The sequence below is a fragment of the Empidonax traillii genome, unplaced genomic scaffold (assembly GCF_003031625.1).
Source record: "Empidonax traillii isolate 1590-97213 ecotype Southwest subspecies unplaced genomic scaffold, ASM303162v1 scaffold839:size271545, whole genome shotgun sequence".
Classification (NCBI taxonomy): domain Eukaryota; kingdom Metazoa; phylum Chordata; class Aves; order Passeriformes; family Tyrannidae; genus Empidonax; species Empidonax traillii.
The window spans coordinates 218,464-245,441 of record NW_020956032.1 but is presented as its reverse complement, the minus strand read 5'-3'; the positions used below and the strand labels follow the sequence as shown (position 1 = coordinate 245,441).

At 38.0% G+C, this 26,978-nt stretch overlaps 2 protein-coding genes across 10 annotated transcripts in view; one reads left to right on the top strand and one right to left on the bottom strand.

The window, feature by feature from the left end:
* Positions 1-13,333, top strand: part of HABP2 (hyaluronan binding protein 2) — a 32,924-nt gene extending 19,591 nt beyond the window's left edge. For 7 of the 9 annotated variants that reach the window (XM_027902092.1, XM_027902088.1, XM_027902097.1 and 4 more), the window contains 3 exons: positions 437-582; positions 1,466-1,658; positions 2,659-2,826. In XM_027902092.1, the coding sequence (XP_027757893.1) occupies positions 437-582; positions 1,466-1,642 (323 nt within the window). In that variant the 3' untranslated portion in view covers positions 1,643-1,658; positions 2,659-2,826. Of the gene's footprint in view, positions 1-436; positions 583-1,465; positions 1,659-2,658; positions 2,827-3,105; positions 3,812-13,142 lie in introns of those variants that run through there. The other 2 variants (XM_027902090.1, XM_027902089.1) reach the window with 2 other exon arrangements.
* NRAP (nebulin related anchoring protein) overlaps positions 2,893-26,978 on the bottom strand; it is a 49,739-nt gene continuing 25,653 nt past the window's right edge. Inside the window, exons 22-42 of the mRNA XM_027902087.1 lie at positions 26,001-26,105; positions 25,425-25,532; positions 24,490-24,801; positions 23,346-23,450; positions 21,168-21,266; positions 19,227-19,331; positions 18,714-18,821; positions 18,161-18,274; positions 16,611-16,808; positions 14,609-14,713; positions 13,502-13,600; positions 12,607-12,711; positions 12,137-12,244; positions 10,209-10,520; positions 8,516-8,620; positions 7,744-7,842; positions 7,522-7,626; positions 5,871-5,978; positions 4,910-5,221; positions 4,518-4,670; positions 2,893-3,291 (exon numbers count right to left, since the gene is read on the bottom strand). Of these exons, the coding sequence (XP_027757888.1) occupies positions 3,190-3,291; positions 4,518-4,670; positions 4,910-5,221; positions 5,871-5,978; positions 7,522-7,626; positions 7,744-7,842; positions 8,516-8,620; positions 10,209-10,520; positions 12,137-12,244; positions 12,607-12,711; positions 13,502-13,600; positions 14,609-14,713; positions 16,611-16,808; positions 18,161-18,274; positions 18,714-18,821; positions 19,227-19,331; positions 21,168-21,266; positions 23,346-23,450; positions 24,490-24,801; positions 25,425-25,532; positions 26,001-26,105 (2,967 nt within the window). The 3' untranslated portion in view covers positions 2,893-3,189. The remainder of the gene's footprint in view (positions 3,292-4,517; positions 4,671-4,909; positions 5,222-5,870; positions 5,979-7,521; positions 7,627-7,743; positions 7,843-8,515; positions 8,621-10,208; positions 10,521-12,136; positions 12,245-12,606; positions 12,712-13,501; positions 13,601-14,608; positions 14,714-16,610; positions 16,809-18,160; positions 18,275-18,713; positions 18,822-19,226; positions 19,332-21,167; positions 21,267-23,345; positions 23,451-24,489; positions 24,802-25,424; positions 25,533-26,000; positions 26,106-26,978) is intronic.

Genomic DNA, 26,978 nt, shown 5'->3' with positions numbered 1-26,978 from the left:
TTAATCATTGCCCTTAAATATTGTATGATTTTCAGTTTTCATCTGTTTCATTAGCTTGCATGTTAAAACATCTAATAACACCAGTCTGAGAAGTGCTGAGCAGCTCAAAGTCCCCTGGGGACCTGTGGGAGCTGCAGACAACCAGTGCCTTGGAAAAGCAGGATTGCACAGATAGAGCTGATTGGAGCTAAGTTCTGAATTTATGACTTTGCTTTTATTCAGGCAACAACTTGGTGTCCTGAGGGAAGCTTCCAGACCCCAACTTTAAACCTTATAATTTCTGATAGATAGTTCTTTTCTTCCCAGGCTAGCACGTGCATCCCTCCTGCTCTTCCCCATCCCATCTATATGGCAAGCAGCCTCGTATTTTGAATAAAGACAACACATAACAGTATTGGGAGGAAAGTGACTCCACTTTTTTGGTCGCATCCCACAGGTGAAGCATCTGATCAGCTGTTAGATGCCAAGGTCAAGCTGATTTCACAGAGGAAATGCAATGAACCTGAACTACATAATAACTTACTGGATGAAAGCATGTTTTGTGCAGGGAAACTTCGAAAACCCAGAACTGATTCTTGTCAGGTTTGTAGCCTTTTCTGTATTTGAACACTAATTTTTTGTGTAAAGAGTCAGGCTGTGCAGAGTAATAGCTTTGGCAGGCTGCTGCATATGTGTCTGTTTCTCGCATCAGTGTACATCAAGAGCCTTTCTTCAGTATGCTTTGAGATGCACATCCTCAGAGCTGATATTGTCACTGTCACCTACAGGCAGATCTATGCAAGCTAGATACCAGCCTGGAAAGTTTGGCTTCTGAGACAGTTCGTCATAATAACCTGAAAACTTACCTGTTTTTCCTCAAGTTTATTATGGGTTCTGCCATAAGCACCAATTCTAATCTGATTTTCACTATCAGAGCTAAGACTTGCAGGGCAGCAGTACTGATGTTTCTTCTCATTACAGCTGGTGCAAATGGGAAACAAGTTCATACTTATACCATTGAAAGGCAGGGAAGAGTTTGAACAACACTCGCTAAGGTGCAAACTACCACTGTAAAGCATACATTGCAATAGAAATCACAAATAAACCAAAAATTAGACCAACCAACCAACTCAGAATAAATCTATCTGAGGGGTGTGAGACAGATTAAGGTTTCATTTGTGCCAGGGATCACATCTTTATCTTTCTGAGTTCAGGCTCTGAATTCCTGGTACTTTCATGCCTAGGAAATTTCATGTGACCTTGTCAGATGTACGTCACAGACTGGAACCAACAAAAAATTACATCCAAAAAGTCTGGTATCATCTGACCTAATTCCAGAACTGCAGGTCTACTCAGGGACTAAGCAGCATCTTATATAGCATAAATGCAATAGGAAAACAACATCATTGCATCTTCAAAGTTTTATGATGAGAGAGAAGCATTCTGATATCGCTTCATGTTTTGAACATGTGCTTTCCTTCATCAGGGAGACTCCGGAGGCCCACTGACTTGTGTGCAAAACAGCTCCTACTATGTGTATGGCCTTGTGAGCTGGGGTGATGGCTGTGGGTTAAAAAACAAGCCAGGAGTTTATACCCAGGTGACAACATTTCTCAGCTGGATTAAATCTGCAATTCAGGCTGAGTCAAGGTTACGTCATTAGGAGAGAACGACAAATGGTAAGCTTGAGGTATTTACTATTTTCATCAATTCCCCAAATACCTCCTCTTTGACCAAAGATATTTCTGATATTTTCTCATGGCCTACACAAGGCATCCTTCTCCACCATTTTAAAAATAACTTTAGACTGTTTGCTGGAACGCCAGAGACAGTTTTTCTGTTGTGGGCTTTGAAATAAGCCCACATTTTGTAACAAAAGCAGTCAGGAAGTAAAGCTACTCCAGTTCTTCCTCCAATAAATCAGAGCCCCTAATATTAATCTTTCTAGTTCTGCTTTTCAAGCCATGAAAATTCTACGGGCTCAGCTGCTGCCAGCCACTCCCTCTTCCCCTTATGCTACTGTTTAAGGTGTGTTTTTTCTGCACTCATTGGACCCTTACACCTCAAAGCTATTGGGGTGTGCTCTTAAAGTCAGTGCCATTTTTCACATACATAAAACCCATCATGTTTCTGAATGCAGCCATTGGACTTATCTGAGGAGGGAGGATCAGAGAGAATTATTTTTAAAAGTACTTTGGTAGGGCAAATAACCACAAATTCCATCAGTGATGCCTTCCAGATTAAAAAAAAAAACAAACCACCAACAAACTTTCAATATAAGAATTATCCACTTTATTCCAGATTAAAGGCTAATTACTTACCAGGCTTCAGATCTACAATGGTATATATGTGCTTAACAAGCTCGATGAGACCTTGTGAGCACTAAATGACGTTAAAAAAATCTGGGTCAAAAGCTGTTGGATAATATCGAGGTTTTCATAAGTTTTACATGTCAAAATTTTTGCCCAAGATTCTGCATAGACATTTGAAAAACAAGGGGTTGATATTAAATCAGTATATAAAGAATAAATATATTTGTGAAGAACCAATTCTTTAAAACAGTAATATTTGAATTCCAACATTTACAACCTTCTCTAAGCAGCTACACAATCTATCAATAGCTACCCGTATTGTGACGATTTCTAAAATAGTAATTTTGATTTCTTTTTCCTTTGGAAGGTTTGAAAAAGACTGAAGAACTAATTGTGATCTGAATACATCCTGCTAGTCTAGAGCAAATTCCCTGATGTCTCCTAGAAGACCTGACCTTGGCTAGTCAGTGAGAACTTTGCTCCCATTGGACTTTGTCTTATTCACTTGTTAAGCCACCTGAATCACACTTTTGTATTCTCTTAGGTCGATGGTGCCAATAATCCAGGAACATAAAATTCTCCAAAAATTATAAGTATGGAATAAGATTCACCCAATTTATTCATTACAAATTATTTCATATTCTACCATCCATGGTACAAAGCTGAGCCTGCCAGTCACCTAGTACTAATTTCATTTACAGCTTCAAATAAATAGCAGAATCTGTAATACATACAGTGATAAATCATAAAGTATCCACACAAAATAAAATTATCACTTATAAATAGCAGTGTTTTGGTTGCTTTTCAAAACAAGAAATTCTTAAATGCCATCAACTGGAGAACATACAGGATTTTCAGGACAAGATGAAAATCTATTTGTGTTATGTCATGTTTCCATTTACTTCTGATACAGCTGCATTTGCCTTCTCTTGACTTGCAGAATTTCTGAAGCATCAGGGTTGACTGTGACTTGCTGAGATCCTTCTGTCTCCAACTGGTCCTATAAAATCATATCCAAATAGATTGTGAAATCAGCCGGTGGACAGAAGAGGTTTTTAACTATTATTCTATTAAAATATTTGCATATTAAAAATTACCACAACCAGCAAATGAACAAAATCTAAATCACTGCTCTGCACTGAGCGAATTTCTACAGTGAAGTGCAAAAAGTGGACCTGTTCATGTAAGTTAGATACCACACATACCAAAGGACTAAATATGCTCCTAATTTCTAATTTGATCCTAAATAAAAAGCAAACCAGAAGACACCTGAGTTCCACATGGATTGCACCCTGTAGGTTTCCCTGAGACCATCACATCATTATCATACCCAGAACTTAAAAAGAAACTGCCTGTAGTTCCCTCTGCTTGCATAACTCAACCATAATTTTCATTTATTTCCTGAGTAACTTTTCAGATGGGAATGCAAATCATGGATATCCACTGTTTCTCTCGAGCTCGATTATTGTTTGACTTGTTTCCAAAGGTAAAAATTAAATGAAACACGTATTTGGAATGCAGTGCTTCTCTTTCATTGAAACTTAATGCTTCCTAACTCCAAGGGCTGCAAGGTCCCCCTGTATGGACTTCTGCTCTCTTGTGCTGGGACACTGCAGACTGGGAGTCCTCCCTATGGAGGTGGGGAGAAGGAAGCCTGGAAGATCCCAGTCTGTAATTTCTTCAGTCTTGAGCTGGACAGAGGTGGAGGAGGGGAGCATTCCCTCTTTGCAAAAAGCCTCTCGTAGCACATGTTATGCTGTTGGGAATCTACACTCAGCCTGTCAAGATGGTTGCCAGTGGAGATTATATGGCATCACATAATTATATAGTAACACATGGTGTCCTGCTGAAATTAGGAAAAGAGAAGGGGAGTTTCACAGGGAGCTCCTTCTACCTCTATTTCTGCTTTCCACAGAGGTACCAGGACACTCGGAGATCTGACAACATCCACAAGTTAAGGGAAACACATCCCATCACATAAGTAAATCCCATTCCTTGGCACTTCCTAGTCCCTACAGGAATTTCTCAGCCATGACACTGCTGAATTCCCTTGAGAGCTTCCTTCAGACTAAGATGTACACTAAGCCACAGAGCATCATGAGGGAAGTGTACATATCCTGTTCAAATATCAGGGAGAACTGCAGACTCCAGGGAGCACTCAAAAGTATGAAACAGGATGTGCACTGGCAAAGAGCAGAGCTCTTGGAATTTGTAGGGTTTACTCACAGCTCCAGGTCTGTACTGAGCAGCAGCACCCTGCAATCCCATCTCCCGAAGGTAGGCCAGCTCAGCAGCTCTTCTTGCCATTTCGACCTTGTGAGAACCTGGGGGAGTCCAGCCAATGCCTCTGAGCCAGTTCAAGTCAGACTTGTATTTTACCTGAGAGAATGAAACATACCCCAGTGTGTATTTGTTTTGTTGGGCTCTAACCAAATCACACACCCTGGGTACTCAAGAGAGAGCATATCAAGAACAACAGAGATGGTAATAAACAAATTATTCATATTTAGCAAGTAGACTCTAATTCTTTAAAGAACTTGATGTTGTTGATAGGTAAGGTCTTGCAAAGCACATTGCCCCATAGCACCTGGAAGGACCGTGTAACTGGCTGTACTTACATCACTCTGCAGCTGGTAGGCCTGCTTTGCATGTTTCACATTTAGCTGCTCGGGATCAAGAGTGTAGTGGTGCAAAGGCTGCCTGTAGTTAACATTGCTTGCAAGCTGCTGGCTTCTCTTGGCATGGAGGAATCCTGGCTGGTTGAGGTGACTCTGGAACTGTCCCCTGTTTTGGGCATAATCACTCCTGTACTGGATGTCACTCTGGAGCTTCCCCACTCTGAGGACATGTCTGATTTTGGGATCATCATTTGCACTGAGGAATCCAATCTGCTGGCCTCTGTCTCTCAGGAAGGCTTCTCTGTATTTGTACTGCAGGAAGTGCAGAGGAAAATCTTGTTTTCACATTTGGATTACCTTCAAATTCCGTTACCATCCCCTAGCTATCAAGTCATGCTTCCTGCAGTGCACAAAGACCAGGGGTTTCGTATCAAACTACATCTCCTAATCTAACAAGATGCTTTAGAAGAATGACCTTTGTGCTCATTTTTAAAAGAGTGGAAAGACTTGGTGGGGGCAAAATGCTCATGTCTTGAAAGCAATCAGAGATGCCCTTATGGTTGGACTCTTGGGCACACCCAACACATAGCTCAAGCAATGAAGCTCCTCCATCTTTAGCTTTCTTGCCTACTGTGATCTTCTGTGTTCAAAGATGGCCCACTTTATTCTAGGCCATGTTTTAACTCTTCATAGCCTAGTACCTATTTTACTTGACTACATCATAATATGGCTCCTTCCCAAGAAAAGGTTTTGGGAGATAAAACAAGGCAGTCTGGTATTGGACATTATTAATGGTAGCCTTTAGCTGGAAATCTTTACACTTAACCAGCACCTGGTTTCACTGGATCACCAATTTTCCAAAGCAGAGCAAAGTTCACTTATGTCAGAATTCACCCATTTTTACAGGATGGGATGGCATAGGAAGAAGGTTGGGAAGTGTTTGAAGCAGAACAATTCTTACATCACTGGCAATCTCTCTTGAAGCCTTTGCTGTCTGGAATGGGATGGCGTCGATTCTAAAATCATAGCCAGATGCCCTCGTCTGTTCCCAAGATGTTTTATACAATTTCTGTGTTGAAAAGAAAAGAACAAAACAGTCATTTCCCCCTGCAGTTTCTTAAACGCAGTCCCATAACTGCAATAATAAATGTTTTATCCTACTGGGCTTATTTGTATCAAGAGTCATCAGTGCCATCTCCAAGGTTTTGATCCAGTTCTATAGTACTTCAACTTCTTTTCTATTCACCATAATGATAAAATGCCTCATCTGAAAAGTGCCACCAGGGTTTCCTTTTGTACTTGAATGTGGTTGGTTTTGATGTGATTTAATTTCTATTAGAAACTCTGATGCATCAGTCACATCAATATTGCATTGATATTGCCCTTATTCTCTCTTTTGATGCATCCACTCACAGTGTCTTGGGTTTCCTGGCATCATAATTTCAATACCAGTTATTTCAAGCTTTTCAAATGATCCCTGTCTCTATCCCCAGCCACATGTGGCTTCATTAACTCATACAGAATAACAGCCAGTTCTAACATATTTAGTGTGACTTTGAGGATGTGTAGCACATTTACATCCTGAAGAGAAATTGCTCTAGATTTGGTTCCTCTTCCATTAGCAGCTTTCTTAAAATAGCTTCAGGTCTGCAGGTCCTGCTACGCGGTCATGGTATCTCAGCAGACATTTTTGTCTGTCCCTTTGTGATTTTATTCATTTGCTCCTTGCAAGTCTGTGATATATCCTTTCTGGGTTTTATGACCATGTGAAAACAAGCGCAAAATCCAGTCCACATTTAAAAAGATAACCTTCTGTTTCACTGGTGAAGGTAATGCTAGGTGGTGTTAAATTTGAAGATACATTGAGATGCTAGAAATCCTGCAAGACAGCCTGGATAGACGCAACGCAAGCATCACTGTACACCCGGCTAACAGCCTGACCTTTCATTTGTGCACACTCTTTGAACACAATATTTGCCTTTTTTCCCTCTCCTCTATCACTTCAAAAAATGTGAATCCTACTTGTTTCTTTCACCTACATAGCATCTATCACCAAATAAACTTCTTATAAACTAAGGTCATTCTGACTCTACAGGTAAAGACAACAGCTCTTTAGCTGGGGAACATCAGGAATAGACTGAGTTTCTCTGTATGGGATAATTTGGAAACGAATTCTCTTTACAATTCTCTTTACAATTTCCACAATTTACAATTCCACTCACCGATTCAGTTACATCCATATTGATGACAACTATGACTATGTTCAACACAGTGATGCAGCTTCAGAAAGGTTGGAAAGAGGATTCTCCCTCCTTCCTCACCCAAACATAAGCAAAAATATTTTAATTTGTAATTAACCATAACTATACTGAAGGTCTGAAATCCCTAATAATAGCTTACTGCCCTGGAAAGTTAAATGAATTCTCAAAAGAAAAATGAACAGACTTTTTCTGATTCCTCCAGACCAAAACTACACACATGTTGGCTGTTCACGGCCCCTGGCTTTCTTTAGTTTTAGTCAGGCTCAGAGAATCTGCCTTCTACACACATGAAGGTTTTTATTCTGGAGCAAGTTTACCAAGTCACCTCCTCAAAGGAAAAGGTTTACTTACGTCACTGATTTGAAGTGCATTCTGTCTGGCTCGGATAAAATCTGGATGATCAGGAGGCAGAGTGTACCTGTGCCTGGCTTCAGAGCCTTCAGCCTTGTACAGTCTCTGTGGAGCCAAAATCATTGAATGAAACTGATACTGGAAGCAATGTCAAGATCACTTCTTTTATGCATGATAGTACAACAAAAATTAAGATTACTTTTACATTAAAATGACACCTACGTCATTGCACTGGAGGTAGCTGGTTTTGGCATGAATCAGATTTGGAGAGTCAACCACGGCGGTGAACTTCAAACTTTCTGGCTTCTGACGGTACTTTATCTGAGAGGTGGAGGAGGCAACAAACACAAACAAAGGAAAAAAGCATGAGATGTTTCTGTTAATGGTGTATGACAATTCTGAGTGTGTGATAAATGGAGTAAAACATAAAAGACACTTTCTTGAAGCCACTGTTCTGCTTTAGTCTCAGTTGCTCTTTCAGCTAGGGACTGAGGATGCCTCTGTATCGCTGCTGCGGTGCCCAGGCACCACACACTTCTTTTTGTGTGTATGTGCAAGAAGGACTTCCCACTGAAAATTCCCATGCGAAAAGCTTTTGAACACTACACTTTTGACAGCTCATAATTTTTCTCCATTAATACATGATATACTGAGCAGGCAAGTGCCCCTTCAGTGTGATTGTCAGGGCTGTAACTTTCTATATAACTTCCATAACCACCTGCTTAGAATTTCATAATGGAGTTTACTGCATTTATTTATTGCTACATGTTTTGCCTATACTCCTGTGTTTCATTTGGAATGGAAAATATTCAGCAGGTGTCACACAGTGGACTTGCGTCTCCCGTACTGCTTCTTGGTAACTTACACCTTGTATAAACAGGCTCCCACATCAAAAGGAAATGATAAGCTACATTCGTAAGTGTCATGTAACGAGGAGCCTTGATGGTAAACAATTCCTACAGACTTGCTATCCCATGAAAGATTTATCAGTTACCTCGCTGATGAGCTCTCCAGCCTTCTTTACACTTTCTATCTGCGGAGATCTCAGAGCCATCCAACCAACTCCTTTCATGAAGTTCAGGTCTGATTTATAGCGAAGCTGTTAAAAATGAAAATCGTTAACTATCAGTTTTGTATCCACAGCTATTAAGATTTTTAAAAAACTCCCTGATTCATATTCACATTTTGAGGTTTTTTCATTTGCCATGCACATATCAGATCGTAAAGCCAAACTGTTTGCATTTGTTCATTCCACCAGGAATTAAATAATGTATCATATGCAAGTTACAAGAGAAGGCCCCATGAGTGAATTAGTACGGCTCAAAGCAGTAAGTAATAACCTGTTTGTACTGGGCGTAAAAGAACCTCTTTTGAAATAATTTTCTGAGGTGAGTTCAAGTCAGGAATACTAATTATTTTATCTGGTTCATGCTTCCTCATTAACCTCATTTCTAGGAGAACACATTACTCTTTCTCTACTCACATTAAAGGCTTGCTTTCACCTCCTAATCTAGTAAAGAAAATCAGGCAGATCCAGTAAAAAGTGGAAGTTAGTAAAGTATCCACAATCCCAACAATCCTGACTTCAGAGTGATGGTGGCTCACTGTGTGACTTTAATCCAATCAATCCAATCTTTTTTGTTGTTTTTTTTTTTCTTCCCTCCTATATGCAAAATGATATGACAACCAACTCCCTTATGTATGTTGTGCATTACTTTACTAGATAGTGAGGGTATCAGACAAAACCATCTTCATCATTTCACTGGATTCCTAACTTAGGATCTCTAAAGGCAAAGAGCCAAGTGTTGAGCTTCTTACTTAACTCCTATCCTGTCCCTCTGTAGGCAACCTCTGAAGTATGTGCTGTTAGGATCCAAGGACTAGTTCCCTGGAAATTCCACTTTCATATAATGTGAGCCACCACCACACATCAGTAAATAGTAAAATATCCTGCCTTCCTGAATCTGACTACCTGCATGCCATCTGTGAGCCACAACACGAGAAGGCAGGAATGAGAGTTGGAAAAGCAAAGAACAACATTTAACAATAGCTTTTGTACCATCCCAAGAATATCCTAAAAATTCTGGCAATGAAAAGTACATTTGGGATACAAAATATCAGGTACACTGAGTAAGAAAGAAGGTTACAATATCCCCACTGCTTTGAAGGTGAATTGAGTATGGATGTGGCCCTTGCTGAGATTCCATCACTTTTGTCATCAGTTTGTCTCAATATACATTTTTGTGGGAGCAACTTCTGCAAACACATCTGGGGAACGGGCTATTTGATATAACCATTTTGTTTTGAAGAATTACCTTCTTAATACCTCTTCTATGTATCTCAAATCAGCATTTAACCTCAAAGAGTTCTGCATGTAGAACAGTGACTGCCAAGCCCCTGACTGGCTGTGATCCAAACAGTTGAGAGACGACTGTGTCTATCTCTCAGCTCTAGAATAAGTAACATGGACCACTGTGATTTTCCATCAGGTTCATAACATGAGACCTCTGACTCACATATATTCTATGTGTGAGGAGCAATCAGAAACCTTGCTGCTGCACATACATAAATTTACAAGTGGTCTTCCTAAAAACACCCCCCCAGTGTCAACATACAATTTGTGCCAGACACTCAAAGCCTTGGTATTGTTAAATTCAATATGCTGTTAACAGAAAGAAAGACTTTACCTCACTCTGTAGCATGTGGGCTTTTTTGGCCCACTTCATTTTCAGGTCCTCTGGGAGTGCTGTAAATTCATGCAGTCTCTTCCTGTAATCTTGATCACTCGCCAAGGCCTGGGCTTTCCTGGCATGGACAAGATTCACCATATCCATGGGTAGATGATACTGAGACCACACTTCCTGGGATCCCTTCTTGTACTCTTGTTCACTCTGCAATTTGGCAGCATGCAAGCAGTGCAGCAACCTGGTGTCATCCAGAACACTTCTGGCACCGATGTGTTTTCCTCTTTCCATCACAAAGTCGTGTTTATATTTGTACTAAAAATTTAAAAAAAAAATAAGGTAGAAGTGAAAATGTGCCAAACTTAGACTGGATATTCTAGCTAACTAACTTAAATCATTGAAACCTCTATGTTTTCTGTAAAACCAGTCAAGGCATGTAGCACAAGAAAGCAAATGTTTGAATATCTCATTGATCTCAAATTTAAATACCACAGTAGTTACAACATTAAAGTTAAGCACATCTCAATACATTTTCTGAATATGCCCAAAGCATTGATCATGTTTAACCTCAAATCGTGTACTTTTATTATCTCTCTGAGAATTTTATTCCCATAACTAGGGATGAGAACATAAGAGAAACAAACAAAAGAGCGAAGGAAAAAAAATCTACGCAAAAGCAAAACACTGTGCACTCTGTAGCCTTCAGATTTGCAAATGCCACCCAGCTATTCTAAAGAGTAAATTCAGTTTTCCTGGAAAGAATAAGAACCAGCAGCCCCTCATTCTCATCTTAGCTGGGACTATGACTCTCCCTATGATCTTGCATTTATCCTCTCTATGAAATAGTGATGATGATGATAATGCTTATTTATATAGCATCAACAGGGTGCTTAGAACTTTAAAGGGAAGGCCTGGGCCCTGAAGAGTTCATAATGTAGCTGAAATGGGATAATAACACTTATCTACCACACAAGAGAGTTGTGGGGATTAAATTACAGCAGCTAATGTTTATAAAGTGCTTCCAAGATGAAGGGCCAAATTCAGATTTGTTGTAAGTGGATGTAATTCTATTATGGACTTGTACCCTCTAGAGCAGATCTGAAGCTGTAACCAAAAGCACACTGTAAAATATGGTTAAGTATACATTATAAATAGCAGCTAGAAATCATTGCTTAATAAAACAAGCACACATGAAATATATTCATATTTAATCACACTAGATGTAAAATATGCCACTAAATACTAAGCAAAATCAAGATTTTTACTAAATTTAGCTTCATCATCAGTTTTTCATAGAATTTATTAAGTTTCTTATGCGGAAGAGGTGAACTTAGGGTTTCTGACAAATGCATACCATGATGCCTTAGTGTTTTGCAAACAACAATCCAAAAGATAGGATATTTTTGGAGATAAGATGATTTGTTTCCTCTGTTTCAGAACTTAAGGATACATATTTACAGTAACTTCAGTAACTTTCACTTTCATTTCCTAACTAGAGAGGGAACTCCTGATTTTCAGAGATTCAAAGAAGCCTCAGCTTTTTCTGACTTCATTTCAATTTGGATGAACTAAGCCAAAAGTCAACTCAAAATAAAGTGGACAGAGTTAGTGGGCACTTTTTAATATGAAGATTTGATAGCCTGAAAAGGAACAGAATCCCTGGTTTTTCTGTTTGCAAATACTGTAATTCATTAGCTATTTCCCACTGGAAGATGTTTAACCTGTCTTGGTTCCCTATTAGCAGCGATTCTTCCTCTTCCTTTTTTTTCTAATTCACACACAGAATCTCATTCATAAGCAATATATTCTGTCCCACACTTGTCTCACATGGTTATGGAGTTGCTTTAATTCAGTAAAATCTGCTTTAGACATTGTTTTACATGAAGTTAACAGAAATTAGGCAAGAAGGGAGGTTGAATCATTCAACTCACATCACTGGCAATTTCTCTGGAGGCCCTGGCAGTCTGGAACGGGAGTGCTTCCACTGTCAGCTTGTAGCCTTGAGCACGTAGATTATGCCAAGATTCTCTGTATTTTGCCTAAAGTAGGAAAGGCACATGTACACTGCTGTTCCACTTTTAAATGCACAAAGGAACAAACAAAGGAACCCTCTTTCATTTGTTATTCTGTGTTACAGTCACATTCTTTATAATCAAAGGATTTTTTTAAACTATCTTTGGGAAATCCTACTAACTCAGACAAAACACGTCTCATTCTTTATGTAGATTTAATTTACTCACAACCGCATATGTACTAATTGAGATAAATATCATTATAATCAAATCAGGGAAAGCATAAATAGAATAGACCTAAAATGTACTCTACTTATCCATCTTCTTTGCCACTGCACAGTTCATATTCCATCCTAGATAAGTATAAGAAACACAGGACAAATTCTTACGTCACTGAGGTTGGCTGCATTTATTCTTGCCCGTGTAAACTCAGGCAGACCCAGTGTTGGTGTATAACGATGCTGAATGTCCTCTCCTGCTGCTTTATACAGGCGCTAGGAGAGAGACCAAAAACACAATTGCAGTTAATTTTCTCTGTGGTTTCAATAGTGTAACAGCAGTACTTAAGCTGTTAATGATTATGACAGCTATAGTCAGCCATCATTAAAAACAGCTAAGATTTTACCATTCAATTGCTAAGTTTTTTCTGGGCATAAAAATGTGGGGCTTTTGCTGGGCATAAAAACCATTTATGTTAATTTTTATAAATATATGATGATGATGCCAACCCACTGCATTCTTATCCTTTCATTCTTATGTTCCCAGCAGGCCAAAAGTAGACCTAAGAATGTTAAGGGCGTTGTGAATGTGTGTTAAATAAAAGGGCAGCTGTTTCTGGTAGAGTGGCCATATTCTCTAGCTTGAATTTTTTCCTCATGTATGATTTTGATAATTTGTTTATGGGTTTTGTCGTGTTTTTTTTCAGAATTTAGAAAAGTGATTTTTTTTTTTAAGTCCCCAAAAGTGGACCACACCATGCAAATGAGCTCCCTCAAGAACACCCTATAGTCCTGATTTTTGAGTCTGTTTCATACAAAAAACTTGATAATGGGACTCTATTGCATGGACACAATTTAAGCTTTTTAAAAGAGTTTGAACTGAAAATGTATTAAGTGTTTGGAAATTATAAAATGTGATTAACTGTGAAAAAGCACAGATAAGTAATGCTTGCTTTTGTTTGATGCATTTTGCTCTCAGAACAGGGTTGTCTCTTTCCCACTTCTCCATCCCCAGCTTGCTGCATTTTGAAAAGCGTGTTTTCTGATTCACGTTGGGAGAGCCTACCTCATTAGCAATCATATTGCTGAATTTTGCATGAAGGAGGCCAGGAGAGTCTGTCACCGATGTGTACTTGAAGGAATGTGGCTGCTGACGATATTTACTCTGAGTTCACACACAAAGAAAAATGAACAGAATAACTAAATTGTCTTGTCAGATAAGGGACTTTTTCCAGTACCAGTGGTCTAGTATTACTTCTCATGCTTAAAACTCTAGTTTGTCTATTAATCATTAGGCTAATTTACCTTTTGCTATTCTGAATTTGGTGCATTCAAGTCTCGTGGGGGAAATTAAAAGTAAATAAGAAATAAGATGTAAAAAAAAAAAAAAAAAAAAGTACTGGTGTGCTAAATATGCTGAAAACAGTAATAAGGTTATTTCATCCCTTGGCATCATTAACCTGGGCTAGTGGAATTACATCCAACCCAGAGAAAGACAGAACTGCATAAGCCCATTGAAGTTTTTTGTAAGAAAAGCAAGGTTTCACTTGGCCTGTGGTCCTATGTAAGAACCATTAACAAAACAACTGCAAGATCACTTCAAGCAGGGATCTGTTCACTAGAACAAAGCTCCTATTTTTTTTCTCATTTCACATCTATGTGAATATGGGCAAAAGATCCAAGATTTGAAACTAGGAGAGACTGTACAAAGAGAACATGACAGGGGAAATAAAAGAAAAAACAATAACTCACAAAAGCAGTAAGTGAAAAACAGATTAAGATTGTAAAGCAGAAGCAGAGCTGAGGACAGTGGAATATACTGGGTACTCCACAGTATAGTCTAATTTTGGAGAAACAGTACAAGGTACTTATATAGGCACAGCCTTACGTTTAGTTGAAAAAGGGCATTTTAATTCTAAAATAAATAACATAAAATTACAACCTCCTGGGTCTGAAACACAGGAGAAAATATTTGCAAAAAAAGTTATCAAAGTTTGCAAAGCCTTGAACTCCATCAGGTTCACCCATTTGCGGTTAGGACACAAACGGAATGATCAAAGCAAAGGGAGGGAGTCTTGCATTATCCAGTGAGTCACTTTGCCAGCCCAGTTTAATAGAAAGACATCTGGCAAACTCTTGTCATAGTGAAGAAATCAAAACCCTCTTTTGTTACCTCACTGATGAGTTCAGAGGCTTTCTTCTTTCCTTCAATCTCTAGGGCCCCTGGAGTAATACATCCGACTCCTCGCATAAAGTTCATGTCAGAGCGGTATAAATTCTAAGGAAAACCAAGCAGAAGTAATTACAAGTTTTCATTTGAGATGCCCTATATTTATTCACCCAAAAATACACAATAATCATATTCAAACAAATCCATTAAAATTAGTATTCATCACAGAGAGTTCATATGCATTACCCTACGATCTTGTGTTTATGTCAGTGTGAATACAGCCCTTACAGATCTACAGTACAGATGCAAAATTATGAGGACTACTGAGTCTCAGTAACATATAAATAGTATATATACATATATAGTATATACTATATATACTATATATACTATATACATAGTGGATAAATAATACTTCACTCCTAGCTTCTGTTTGTAACCTTGAAAAAACCTTTTCTAGGTACAGGAATTTTTTTCATATATAATATGTAAATCACAGCTACATATTATTTATTTAGGAATAAAGACCAGTTTATAGTAATATAATAAAATATATTTAAATAAAAGATATTAATTTTTAAATAAGAGAAACTAAAGACAAAATAGCCTTGATTTTCAATGGTTCTGAATGGTCATAATATAAGCAAGGAACTTTAATGAAAAATTGCACTAAGCCACAGTAGAATCTTTGTTAAAATATTTTCCAGACCCCCAAATCTGGTAGTGACTCACTGTAAATATTAATTTTTCAAAAGATACAAATCAGTTACTGATATATATATTACAACTATACTATCTGATTTGATAACAAGAAGGATGATTATTTTCTGCTTCAGAAGATCTATAAAGACCAAAAAACTGGTAAAAAACAGGTTTGCCTACTTGATGGATATGCAGAAACTGCTACCGCTTACTGAGGCCAGAACCAGCTTTAGTTAACGAGGTATTTTGGTTCAGTCAACTACTTAAAATGGAAATAGATTATGCCTTTATTTTATTTAGCTGCCTGGGAGAATAGAGCTAGTTCCTATTCCATCCAGGTCTGTCCAGTGCTAATCCTTAGACTCAAAGGCACCATGATGCTGTATGTGGGAAATATCCTTTGTGAATCAGAAGGAAAAGAGAGCACAAAGCTAGAGCATAGTCCTCACCTCTTGCCAGCTATTAGCACCAGCTGGTAAGAGAGTAAATTCTGCAACTCTAAAACGTGTTGCTGCCAATTAGCATTTTATCCCCAGCTCAAAGACAGGAATGGATGGAAACTTGCCTCAGAATTCTGATTACATATGTTTTCACCCAAGTTAGGGCATCACAACTGGCAGCTGATGTTTACACTTGTTTGAACATAGTCTGTCATCTTTAATCTGTGGGCTGAAAGTGTTAAACTGATATACAGTAACATTTTGTGGCCAGGCAAGTTTTTAAGATAAATCCCCTCCTGAGGCCTCCACAGACAATATGATCTATGAAAAGCCCTTTGCTCATGGCTGTGCCAACTAATTCATAAGGCAATATCCAGCTAATTTTACTAAGACTGCATAGGGAGTTAAGTGGACACTTCTTAGAATTTCAAAGAATATATCTTGGGCCTGAGTTTATAAGTCTCTTAAAAATCAGATTTTTACCAACAGGCATCTTTTTCGTGGAAGTACACATGAATTTCACCCAGATGAAAACCAAGTTGCAAAATACCAGTTGGTAAACAGTTTTCATCGTTAGCAAGATCTTAAAAAGAGTATTTCACCAACAGTGAAAACTTGCAAACACTCCTCTACCCAATCATCAAAGACCATTATACTTTATCTCTGGGTATAGGGTGATCACACACATTGTACAACTGCCCAGTAAGATAAATGTCTCATTCCTACAGGTAATCAAGGGGGAACAGCCATTTTTTATCTCTCAGCTGCTGCTCAAACACATGTTGTCAGATGTCATGACTTGGAACAGAACTGTCTTGCATCAGAACCAACAGGGAAATATCACTGGGATCTTTTGCAGTTACCTCACTCTGTAGTTTGTAGGCATTCTTGGCACACCTCAACCTCACATCATCAGTCAAAGCAGTGTAGTGGTGTAGCAGCTGCCTGTATTCTTGTTCACTGACCAAAGACTGGGCTTTCTTGGCATGTACCAAGTTTATCATATCCAGTGGCAGGTGGAAGTGAGACTTTGTATCCTCAAAACCTTGTTTATATTTCACCTATTAAATTAAAAACAGACCACGTAGATATCACAGCATGGTAGTTAGAACTCAGGTTCTGATCAGAAAAGACATTCTCCATATTTCCTCCATTTTCAAGTATAAATTATTCTTTTTAAAAGTAAGTTTCCCTAACTTGTTTAACTATACTGTGAAAGATCAACAATTATAATTAGAATATGTGGCAGCCTTTTCTGCATCAAAAAAGTAGCCATCTACATTATATTCAGTTGAGATTTTTTTTCTTTTTTTTTTTTTTTTTGCTAAAACTGGATACATCAAATCTATGGAATTAAGCAAACTGGTAAATGAAATCCTAAGTCACTTCATTTCAAGAAAGCCCAACAAAAAGAGGAACGTACTACCTGAAGACAACATACAAACTGCCTTATTTATATTAGAATTAGTTCAAATTTTCACTCAAAATATTTGTTGATTTGGCCAGTTTCATTTCACAATTTCAACTGTAATATTTAGTGGCGAGTTGTTTTTTCACTTCTTGTCACTGTCCAGGAAAAGAAAGGCATAGAAATCTTCAAAGAACTTTTTTCACATGACATTTCCCTATTAGATTATGCAAATTCAAGATGTGCAAGCTGTTCATTGGAATAACGAACATACAGAGTTATTGATGATCATCAAACTGACTTAAAGTAACCTGACGGATGAATTCTTCAGACACTTACTATTACCTGTGTGTCTAAGCATACTATCACACAAAAAAGACTGACAGTACAAGACCAGCTCTGCTGAAAACCATGAACACACTACAATATATCTTTCTGAATCAAGCCACAGTGTTCAAAATGCACTGAACAGTTGCAGTTCTTGTAGACAATGAACAAATTATGTGATTTTTAGCGTATCTCAAGACCAAGTGGAAACCACTCCCCAACCAAAAAAGTCGAATTTGATATTCCATAAATTCATTCATCCTTTGGTTTTTCAGGAAAACAGTAAACTGAAAATAAACACTGAAACATATCATATCTCTACCAAATTTAATTTACTTCTGTACAAAGGCCACTGCTAATTCTCAAATAGACCTGCTTCAGAGTGGTAGTTTTACAGAGTAAAATATTCTGTGCTAGGCAACAGTGGCATGCAGCAGGGAATAGTGCAAGAACACAGTCTTTTTTTATTGTCAAATTATTGTTACTGCAAATAACGTAAAAGAATGGCAAGAATATCATGATTATATTAAAATATCCAGAAAGTGGAAGAGAAAGCCCTTAAGTTTTAAATAAGTAGCTACTCCACAACTAGTCCACAGCTAAATGCATCTTCCCTGAGGAACTACTTACAGTTAGGAAACCAATCAAAAAATGCCCCATCTCGTTTCTCCTACTTACATCACTCTGCAGAGATGTTGCATGGACTGAATGAGCAATATGAATATCACCATCCAGGCCACATGAGCCAGCCATCTGTCCTTTCATTTTCTGAAATGCCTCTTTATACTTGTGCTAAAAAGGAAATAAGAATACAAATGTGGATAGGAGTGAAGAGAAGCATTAGTCTGATTGTTGAAACCTGAATAAAAGAGCACTATGGACAATAAATTCTGATGATACTCACTGCGGTAACAAATCTGAATGAACCTTTAGGAGATGCTCAGAAGACCTCACCTGACATCTCCTGAACAATCCCTGTGACTGCCCAGTCACTAGGGCAGGTAAACTGGTCAGCATTGCTAATGGATGTTTGCTTTCACAAACTTCCTTTGCTTAGTAACCAATAACACTTCATTATGGCTGCACCTCCAAAGGCACAGCTAACTAGTCCGAGGCCAGATGTAGAGCTGGCTGGACATGCTGCTTCCATCAGGAGTCACTCAGCAGAGCAGATACAGTCTGGAGTGACTGGCATATCCTACTGGACAACATCAGCAATAAGTTCACGTACATCACTTATGATTTCACCCGAAGCCTTTGCTGCCTGGAAGGGGATGGCATCTAGTTTCAGCTGGTAGCCACCATCTTTCATCTTTCCCCAGGACTCCTTGTAACGAATCTAAGAAATATAGAACAGGAATAAAACAGAGTTGCTGTTCAGAGGGTTGACAGTACAGTGTTATTGAGATCCTAGAAATGTTACCAGATTAGTTTCATTCTATTCTGACACAGAGGGTTAAAGTAAGCAAAACTATCAATGCACAACAGGAATTATCACATGACTAAAGTCCATTATGAAATTATACTTGTTTGTTCATTCTTAATCTTTCTAATGTAGGAGAAGTTTGATGAGAAGTTTTATAAGGAGTTTGATTTCCCATATTACTTCAGAAACATTTAGACCATAGAATGATCAAATGCGGGGGAAAGGAAAGACATTTACTATGATTTCCTGTGTAGGACAAACAGTAAAGCACTACCAACTTTTCCAGTTTCCTTTAAAATATTAAAATTAGATTTATACCTCACTGATATTCATAGCATTTAATTTGGCCTGAAGGATTTCAGGAAGATCTGTTGTTGGTGTATACTGATGCTTTATACTCTCTGCATGTTCCTTGTACAGCCTCTGCAAATAGAGATGAATTTCAATAGCAAGTACTCACTACATATTCAATCATTACTTCACACTAAAGCATTAACAAATAGGTTTATGAAAAGCAAATGCTACAGAAAAGAGACAGCAGCATTAATAAATACAGGCAATTGTATCAAGTCAAAATAGATTCAAAAAGCTTTGGGTGTCTCATATACCTATCAGCTTGGGTATGCTGGAGAGGAAATTCTTCTATTTTTGAGCGTGTAAATCAAGGTATATGAAAATTCAGACATTTGAATATTAATTTGATAAGACTTCCAACATACTTGAGTAGAGAGAAGAACAATAAACATCAATTGTTAAGGACAAGTAGCCATGAGTGGCCCACCAGTGCTCTGAAATTCCACAGAAATTTGGGGAGTTGAAGTTTCCCAAACATATCTCTCCAAAGATGGGGGTTTTTAGCAGATAAATTTGATGGTAATTATCTGTGTAATTACTCCAAATTTATTTCCTGAGCTAGCTGCAAGGTGGTGTTCAATAGTCAATGATAAGAGATTTAAAAAATGTCAGAAGGTGACTGATCACATCATAAAAAGTGTCTGTCTCAGGTTTCTAAGGCTATTTATATCAACCCTTGAAGGAACAATATAGGGCTGGCCTGGGACTATCTAGCTTTCAGATGTCTGCAGACAGATAAGAGGAGTTCTGTGCAATTAACTGGATCTTGCCCTGCAATGGCTATGCAGAGTTCTCATCATTCATATTAATTTCTCCTAGCCTAGTTTCTTCTTACATTGACACCATAACTTTCAGATGAGTACAGACAGACACCATTTTTTTGGCCTTAGGTATGGGCTGTGTCTTGACCACCTGACTTGCCTTTCCCAGGCTATTATTTCTGCAGGAGAGTTCGAGACTCTCTAGATTAGAATGAACCATTTCACCTTGCTGCCACTTTCTTTAGCAGCTGGGCCCACTTGTATTGCAGCTCCTTTAGAGGAAAACTAATAAGAACTCCACATGTGCAGAAGTAGAGCACCAGACTGATTTTGACTGAGGCTCAGTGGAACAAAATGACTTATATTTATCCTGTCTGAGATGTAAGCCTTTTGGATCTTATTAATTAAACCAAAGGCACAGACACTACAAATATTACAATAGCATATGTTTTACACAAAGTCTTTCATCTTCTCCTTCACTTTAAAAATATCTATTTTCGCAATAAAACATCCTCTCATGTTTGAAACTTGTCTTTTTTGAGTGACTTTTGCTTATTATTCACTTCTGCATTATCCCAGTTAAGTCTACAATATTTTTAAATCGCTCTTCTATTAAAAATAAACATGTTTAAACACCAAACAGCCTCAATTCTTTCCTTTAAGGTTTCCCCTCCTGGATTTCTCTCTCAGAAGGATGACAGCTTGAAATAATTTATTTTTTCTTCCTTGTCATGCTGCCTTACATTTTGTTTCTGAAGAATATGCAGAAACTGAAATTTGAAATTTGAAAGATCTGTTTGAAAAGGGGAAAGAACCCAAATGTGTTCTTCCTCAACGAATCTCAAGAGGCCAAGAGTCTTTAAAGGTCAAACTTTTAATGATCTTACTCCTAAATTTTGCTTCTGAAAAAGAACTGGACAAAAAGTTATCTCTGTTTGAAAATCCCATTCACTTCAGTGGGATGACTTCCCATTCCAAGTTAGAAACACGCTCTTTGTGGGATGCACCACACCAGAACACAGAAGTTTCATGGTTCCCAAGGATAATCTCAGAGAAAGAAAGAGGGAGAAAGCCAGTGCTTCAATCAGGTCGTTCAAAGAGGATACCACTCTTATAATCATAATGTATATACATTATAACTTACATCCACAGCCTGGTTATAACTAATTCTAGCCTGGATCATCTCAGGAGTGTCTTTAATACTGGTAAACTTCAAAGCATACGGATGCTGACGGTACTTCTTCTGTTGAGCAGAAAAAGATCAAAGCTGTGAATTTTGTGCTGCTCTTTCATGCTATTTGAAAGAGAAAAATCATAGGTTGCTGGAGATTAGAGTGAATTTGTGAACATAATTATTATTCCTCTTTCCTCATCTTTATGTCCTAGGTACTTTCAGATTAATATTTGTTTCAATTTAACAATAACCTTTTGCCAATTAATATTAAAGTATTTCTCTCTCAATATAAGGAAAACATTTCAAAATCAGATTCTGTCTACCCAAATACTCCAGAACCTAGGATTTTAAAATCTTCTTTGGATCACTTTAAATAAAGTATGACTGATTATATTTTTCATCTATAGCTTCTTTAAGCAAGAAATTATATACAATTGAAGTGTGTAAATAATGGCAGCTATTTAACTTACTATTTGGGGTTTAGGTTTCCTTCTAAGACCTACACCAAATCTGTGCAGCCATTGGCACTGTACCAGTAGTTGTTATGGCATATATTCTAGATAATGATATTAATTTTGCTTGCTGCAAAAGACACATAGTAGCTTCTCAGACATATTTTTATATATACAAAATTAAGATTAAGGCTGTTTGATGACAAAATGAAATTTTTTTCACGTGACCAGGTCACTGAAGTTTCCCTTCCTGCAGGAGTTGCCTTAAACACATCAATATTCTTATAACTTCTCCAAATAGCACATACTAAATGTTCCAAATGCCTGTGATGAACGCATGGCATATCATTTTCCTTTACACTGAGCTGTGATCTACAGAAGTTTATTTGAGGCAACATCTTGACCCTCTGGTGACTCAAAATACCAATGTAAAACACATAAACACTTTTAAGATTTTATAAGCTTATAAGCAATGTTTTGGTTTCAGAAAGAAATCCCTTTAAAAAGAGCAACATTACTAAGTGTAAGAAGGGACAAAAGTGGTTTATGCTTTGTCTTGATCAGATTTAGAGACAAAGCAGAGTTGACCAGAACATCTCTACATATAATTCCTAGAAATTATATTCTGGCAATTGCTTTCTAACAGTTTTAGAAGTGTGTATGTAAGAAAGGACACAGCTCATAGCAACCTAATATTGTTTAGCACTCACAAAAAGGTCAGGATGAAAAATGTAGCTGGTGAAATTTCTACTCAGCAGTTTTCACTACTATAACATCAAAATACATACCCAGATTCACTGTTACTATTCCAGCCAGCATCACTGTACTAGCTTTTATGAAGCTGCCTTGCTTTACACTACCTAAGGATCTCATTTACTTTGCCTAAAAAATCATCCTTCTTCAGTATAGATGATTACATGGGGAAAAGGTAGTGTTAGCAATCAGTCAGTTGTGAAAGGATGACTATTTTTCTGAGACAGTGCCCCCATGGTTATGCTGTTCTTCTCACTGAGTGAATGGATGGATGATTCCTGCATCATGGTTATCTAAAAATCACAGGACTCAGTCTCCTACGGCAATGGATTTGGCCAGTAGGACTCCCTGTGAAATAACAGAACATTATGAATCTTTTAACCATTTCCACCAGAACTTCATTTGAAGGCCTCATGGGATGGGCACAAAGCATTCTAGACTTTGCCTTCTCCTGTAAGTGATAATGGTTATAGGGAGGAAATCAGGATGAAAACTACTTGGGCTGATAGATCGCTAGAGACAGAGATATCTATATGAATTTCAATAGGTAACATGAATATAGATAAAAAAGGAGCAAGAAGGATCGTGTATCGGTTTCAAAAGAAGGTTCTGGGTCCAGTGACTCCATGTTTTCATCATCTCTCCCATTTTGCTTCATTAAAAAGGTAGGCTAGTGGGTAGCAATTGAGCACTGTTTGATGGCCATTATTATTCATAATATCATTTGTCACCTACTTTGTTTTTGCAAAGGCTATATGGACTCCTACTGTTATGTGTTTGGTATCTGGTTTCCCTCTAATTACCAGTCCTATCCCTGGTTTTGAGGGCTTTCATGTGGTATGCCTTTTTCTTTCCCCTTTGAGTGGAAATTATTTTAATTTTATACAGACATTTTGCACGCATTATGCAGCAAATTCTGATACATGCTGTCATGAAATCTCACCTCACTAATGAGTTCTCCTGCCTTCTTAGCCTGCTCCACATTTAATGACCCAGTGGCTATCCATCCAGCTCCTTTCATCCAGTTCAAATCTGCTCTGTATCGGTTCTGACAAAGAAAAAAAAAATCCTATTGTTGATGTTCATACACTTAAAATGCCATTAAAAGATTCAGACATCTCAGGAACAACAACCAAGTCAAATTAGTGCCTGGTTTCGTTTTAGTCACTATTGCATAGTTGCAAGGAAAGCAAAAAAAATACAGAATGAAATAGAAGTATCAGGACTCACCAACACTCACAAGGTAATTTCTAGAAGTCGTCTATACCTTACTGTTGTTTGCAATTTTTACTCTAACTTCAGTTTTATTGTATATAGAACACTGCTTAAAAGATAATTCAAGATTTGCAATTATAAGAAAATGATATTTAGTATTTTCCAAACCCTACCCTTTTGTTTTACTGGAGGGAAAGCATTTCTTTTGGTTTGGTTTTCCATGTATCTTTAAGGAGGAAGAGCACAGAAGTACTCCTCACTTTCCTCACAAAATCTCTCCTACCAACAGTCCTGAACTTCTAAAGCTTGACTGTAAGTCAGGTTTCTCAAAGGTGTCAATAGGGTTTCAGCAGCCATACCTCAACAAGACCTGTACACATTTCTATCTCAGTCTTGAAAAGTTCTGACTTAAAACCTCAGAATGGAAAATCTAACAAAGTAACTGTTTACAGTATCAGACAGTTCATCTGATGGTTACAGCTGAACATGTGGTGTCCATATGGAATTTTATCACCAATTTTATCACCATACATTATTTAATTGCCCTGCACATTAGGGAAAAAAAAAAGTAAATGTACATCATATATGAATCCTAGTGTGTTATTAACATTTGAAGTAGGTTTTGAAGAAGCCATGCTCAAAGACAGAATCATAACTCTCCTCAAAAACACTGCACAATTTAAATATATCTCTTGAGGAAATAAGTGGTTACTGTTTACTGTTTTAATATTAACTGTTTAGTAGCTGAAAAATGAGGTGCATAAAGATGTCATGGCATTAAAACCATAAATGTCTGAAGAAATTCAGCCCTAACTGAGGCTAAGAACAGGCTGAATGAAAGGGTATTGAAATACATCAAACTTTAGACTTACATCACTTTGCAATCCATAGGCCCACTTTGCCCACGCCACTTTTCTGTCAGTAGGCAGGACTGTGTAGTGATGGAGAGATGTCTTGTATCCTCTGTCTGTGGCCAAATTCTGAGCCTTTTTGGCATGGACAAGGTTAACCATATCCATGGAGACCTGGAACTGAGTCTTTGTGTCCTCAAAGGCCTTCCTGTACTCCAGATCACTCTGCAACTTTGACATTTGCAGGGAATGAGCCATCTTCGAATCTTCCTCCACAGCTTTTACTCCAATGAGCTTACCCTTCATTTTCTCATACCCTTCCTTATACTTAATCTGTGAAGAAAAAATAGACTGAGAGTAAATTATCTAAGCTGCCGAACTGACAGCTCTACCAGTAGTAAAGCAATGGTTTGTCAGTGTTATGACATGCTGGGTCCTCAATACAAGTAAGCAAGAAGATCATTTGCAAAGGAGAACTGCAATGCCTTAGAAATCAGTGTTTATAAAGAATAAACCCTTTCTCAATAATAATATGTTCACAAAAAGCTGTAAGAAATCTTTTCCTTTTGGTTCTCTTTAGGAAAAACAACATTCTTCAAGCTCTGAGGTCAGAAGGCTCTTGCAGGAATTTTTTGGCCAGGCATAGACGTATTAACTTATGATGTTTCACAGGAGATTTCCGCTTCATTTTGAGTTCTAAAATTCACCCTCGGGTCAAAATGAGAATAGGAAAACATAGTCAGCATGTGGGGAAAAGCTCTGAATTGCTCAGAGCAAGCCTTCTGACTAATTACAGAATGCCAATCACCCAGACAACTCCTCCATTGCTCCTTAGCATGAATCCAGTGAGGGTGGCTCAGGGCACTGAGACATATGTGACACGTCCCCAACACTAGCAGCAACCAGAACTGTCAGCTGTCCTAAGAATAAAGAAGGCTGATGGACTCCATACTCACATCACTTGCCAGATCCCTCTTTGCCTTCGCTGTCAAGAATGACAAAGCATCCAGACGAAGCACAAATCCTTTTTCCTTCTGCTTCTCCCAGCTACTCTTGTAGAGTTTCTGAAGAGATGACAATAACACAGTCTCTTTATTACTATCAATATATTTTATTTGTTCTATATTCACAGTGAAAACTCTCAAGTAACATGAGTCCCTCCTACGGTGCATACCATATGACTACGGATCAGATCCTGGTGTCTCTACTTACATACTCTAACTCTAGATATTGTGGTTACTGTAACCCCATTATCTCACTGGTTCCAGTGAAACTGTCAGTGTGCCACTTATCTGGAAGTATGTGGAAAAATGCACAGCTTCAAACTCTAAAAGTGGCAAGGCTTCAGGGCAGGAGATGTGACTGGTATTTATGAAGAGCGAGTAATTAAATTTAGACGTAAAGTTTTTACATCTAAAACACTTGGACCTTTCCAGAGAAAGAAGCTAAATTTTACCTACAGAACAAATATTTCAACAGCAGCTGTAATTATTCACAGGAGTGAGGGAATCCAAATCTCTCTTTCACTGTACCTCACTGATATTGGCAGCATTTGCTTTGGCCAGGATGAAGACAGGGTCATCTTTGCTGATGGTGTACTGATGAAGAAACTGCTCTTTTCCTGACCTGTAGGCAACCTGTCCACAGAAAGCAAAGCAATGGTAAGCAAGCAGTAGTCCACTTTTAATGTTGAAGGAATACTGATTAAAACACCCCAAATATTCAGGGATTTGTTAGGGTTAATTTATTTGGTGAGTTATTCTTTAACATCTTGCCTTTTTTTTTTTTTGTCAAATATTAATTTCACAGGTGACCTAAAGAGGCAGGTTGACCAAACTACTCATGGTTAAATTTCAGGGAAACTAGAACAACATACATAACTTAGCTGGCTATAAAGCTGGCAGTAATTTATACTCTGTATGAAACGTATGCAAGAGCATATTTCATCCAATGTTAAACTGCAGCTACTTTTTAGGTACAATGAAAGTCTTTAATAGGACACAGAAATAGAGAATTTTAGGCATGAAATGAAGAACACTAAGCAATTGAATCTGCAGAGAACGTTTGTGACCTAAATGTAATTGCTAACATAATACTCCAGTGAGGACTAACGTTCCAACTTTGAATGAAAATATCAAGGACCTTTTATGATCCAAGTAGCAGTCATCTCCATTTTATATCCCAGGGCTACAGCAACAGAGAAATGAACTGCTCGGTTTTAGACCACAAAGCTGTTGGAGGAGCTGTTGAAAAACTATGAAAAGATGTCCCATTTCACAAAGTATTACATTTCTTACATGTCATAGAAAGGAAAAGAAAAAAAAAGTTCCTACTATAAACCTCTAAATTTGGTTACTATTCTGACTTCAAAACACATCAAGGGAGGCAGCACGTCCAGTACACAAGAGATAAGTAACAGGAGCCAGGACACTAGTGCTCTCCTCTGATTCAGCCTGGTGTCATGTATGACACAACATTCATTCAAGGAAGTGCCAGGTTTTTACTGACAC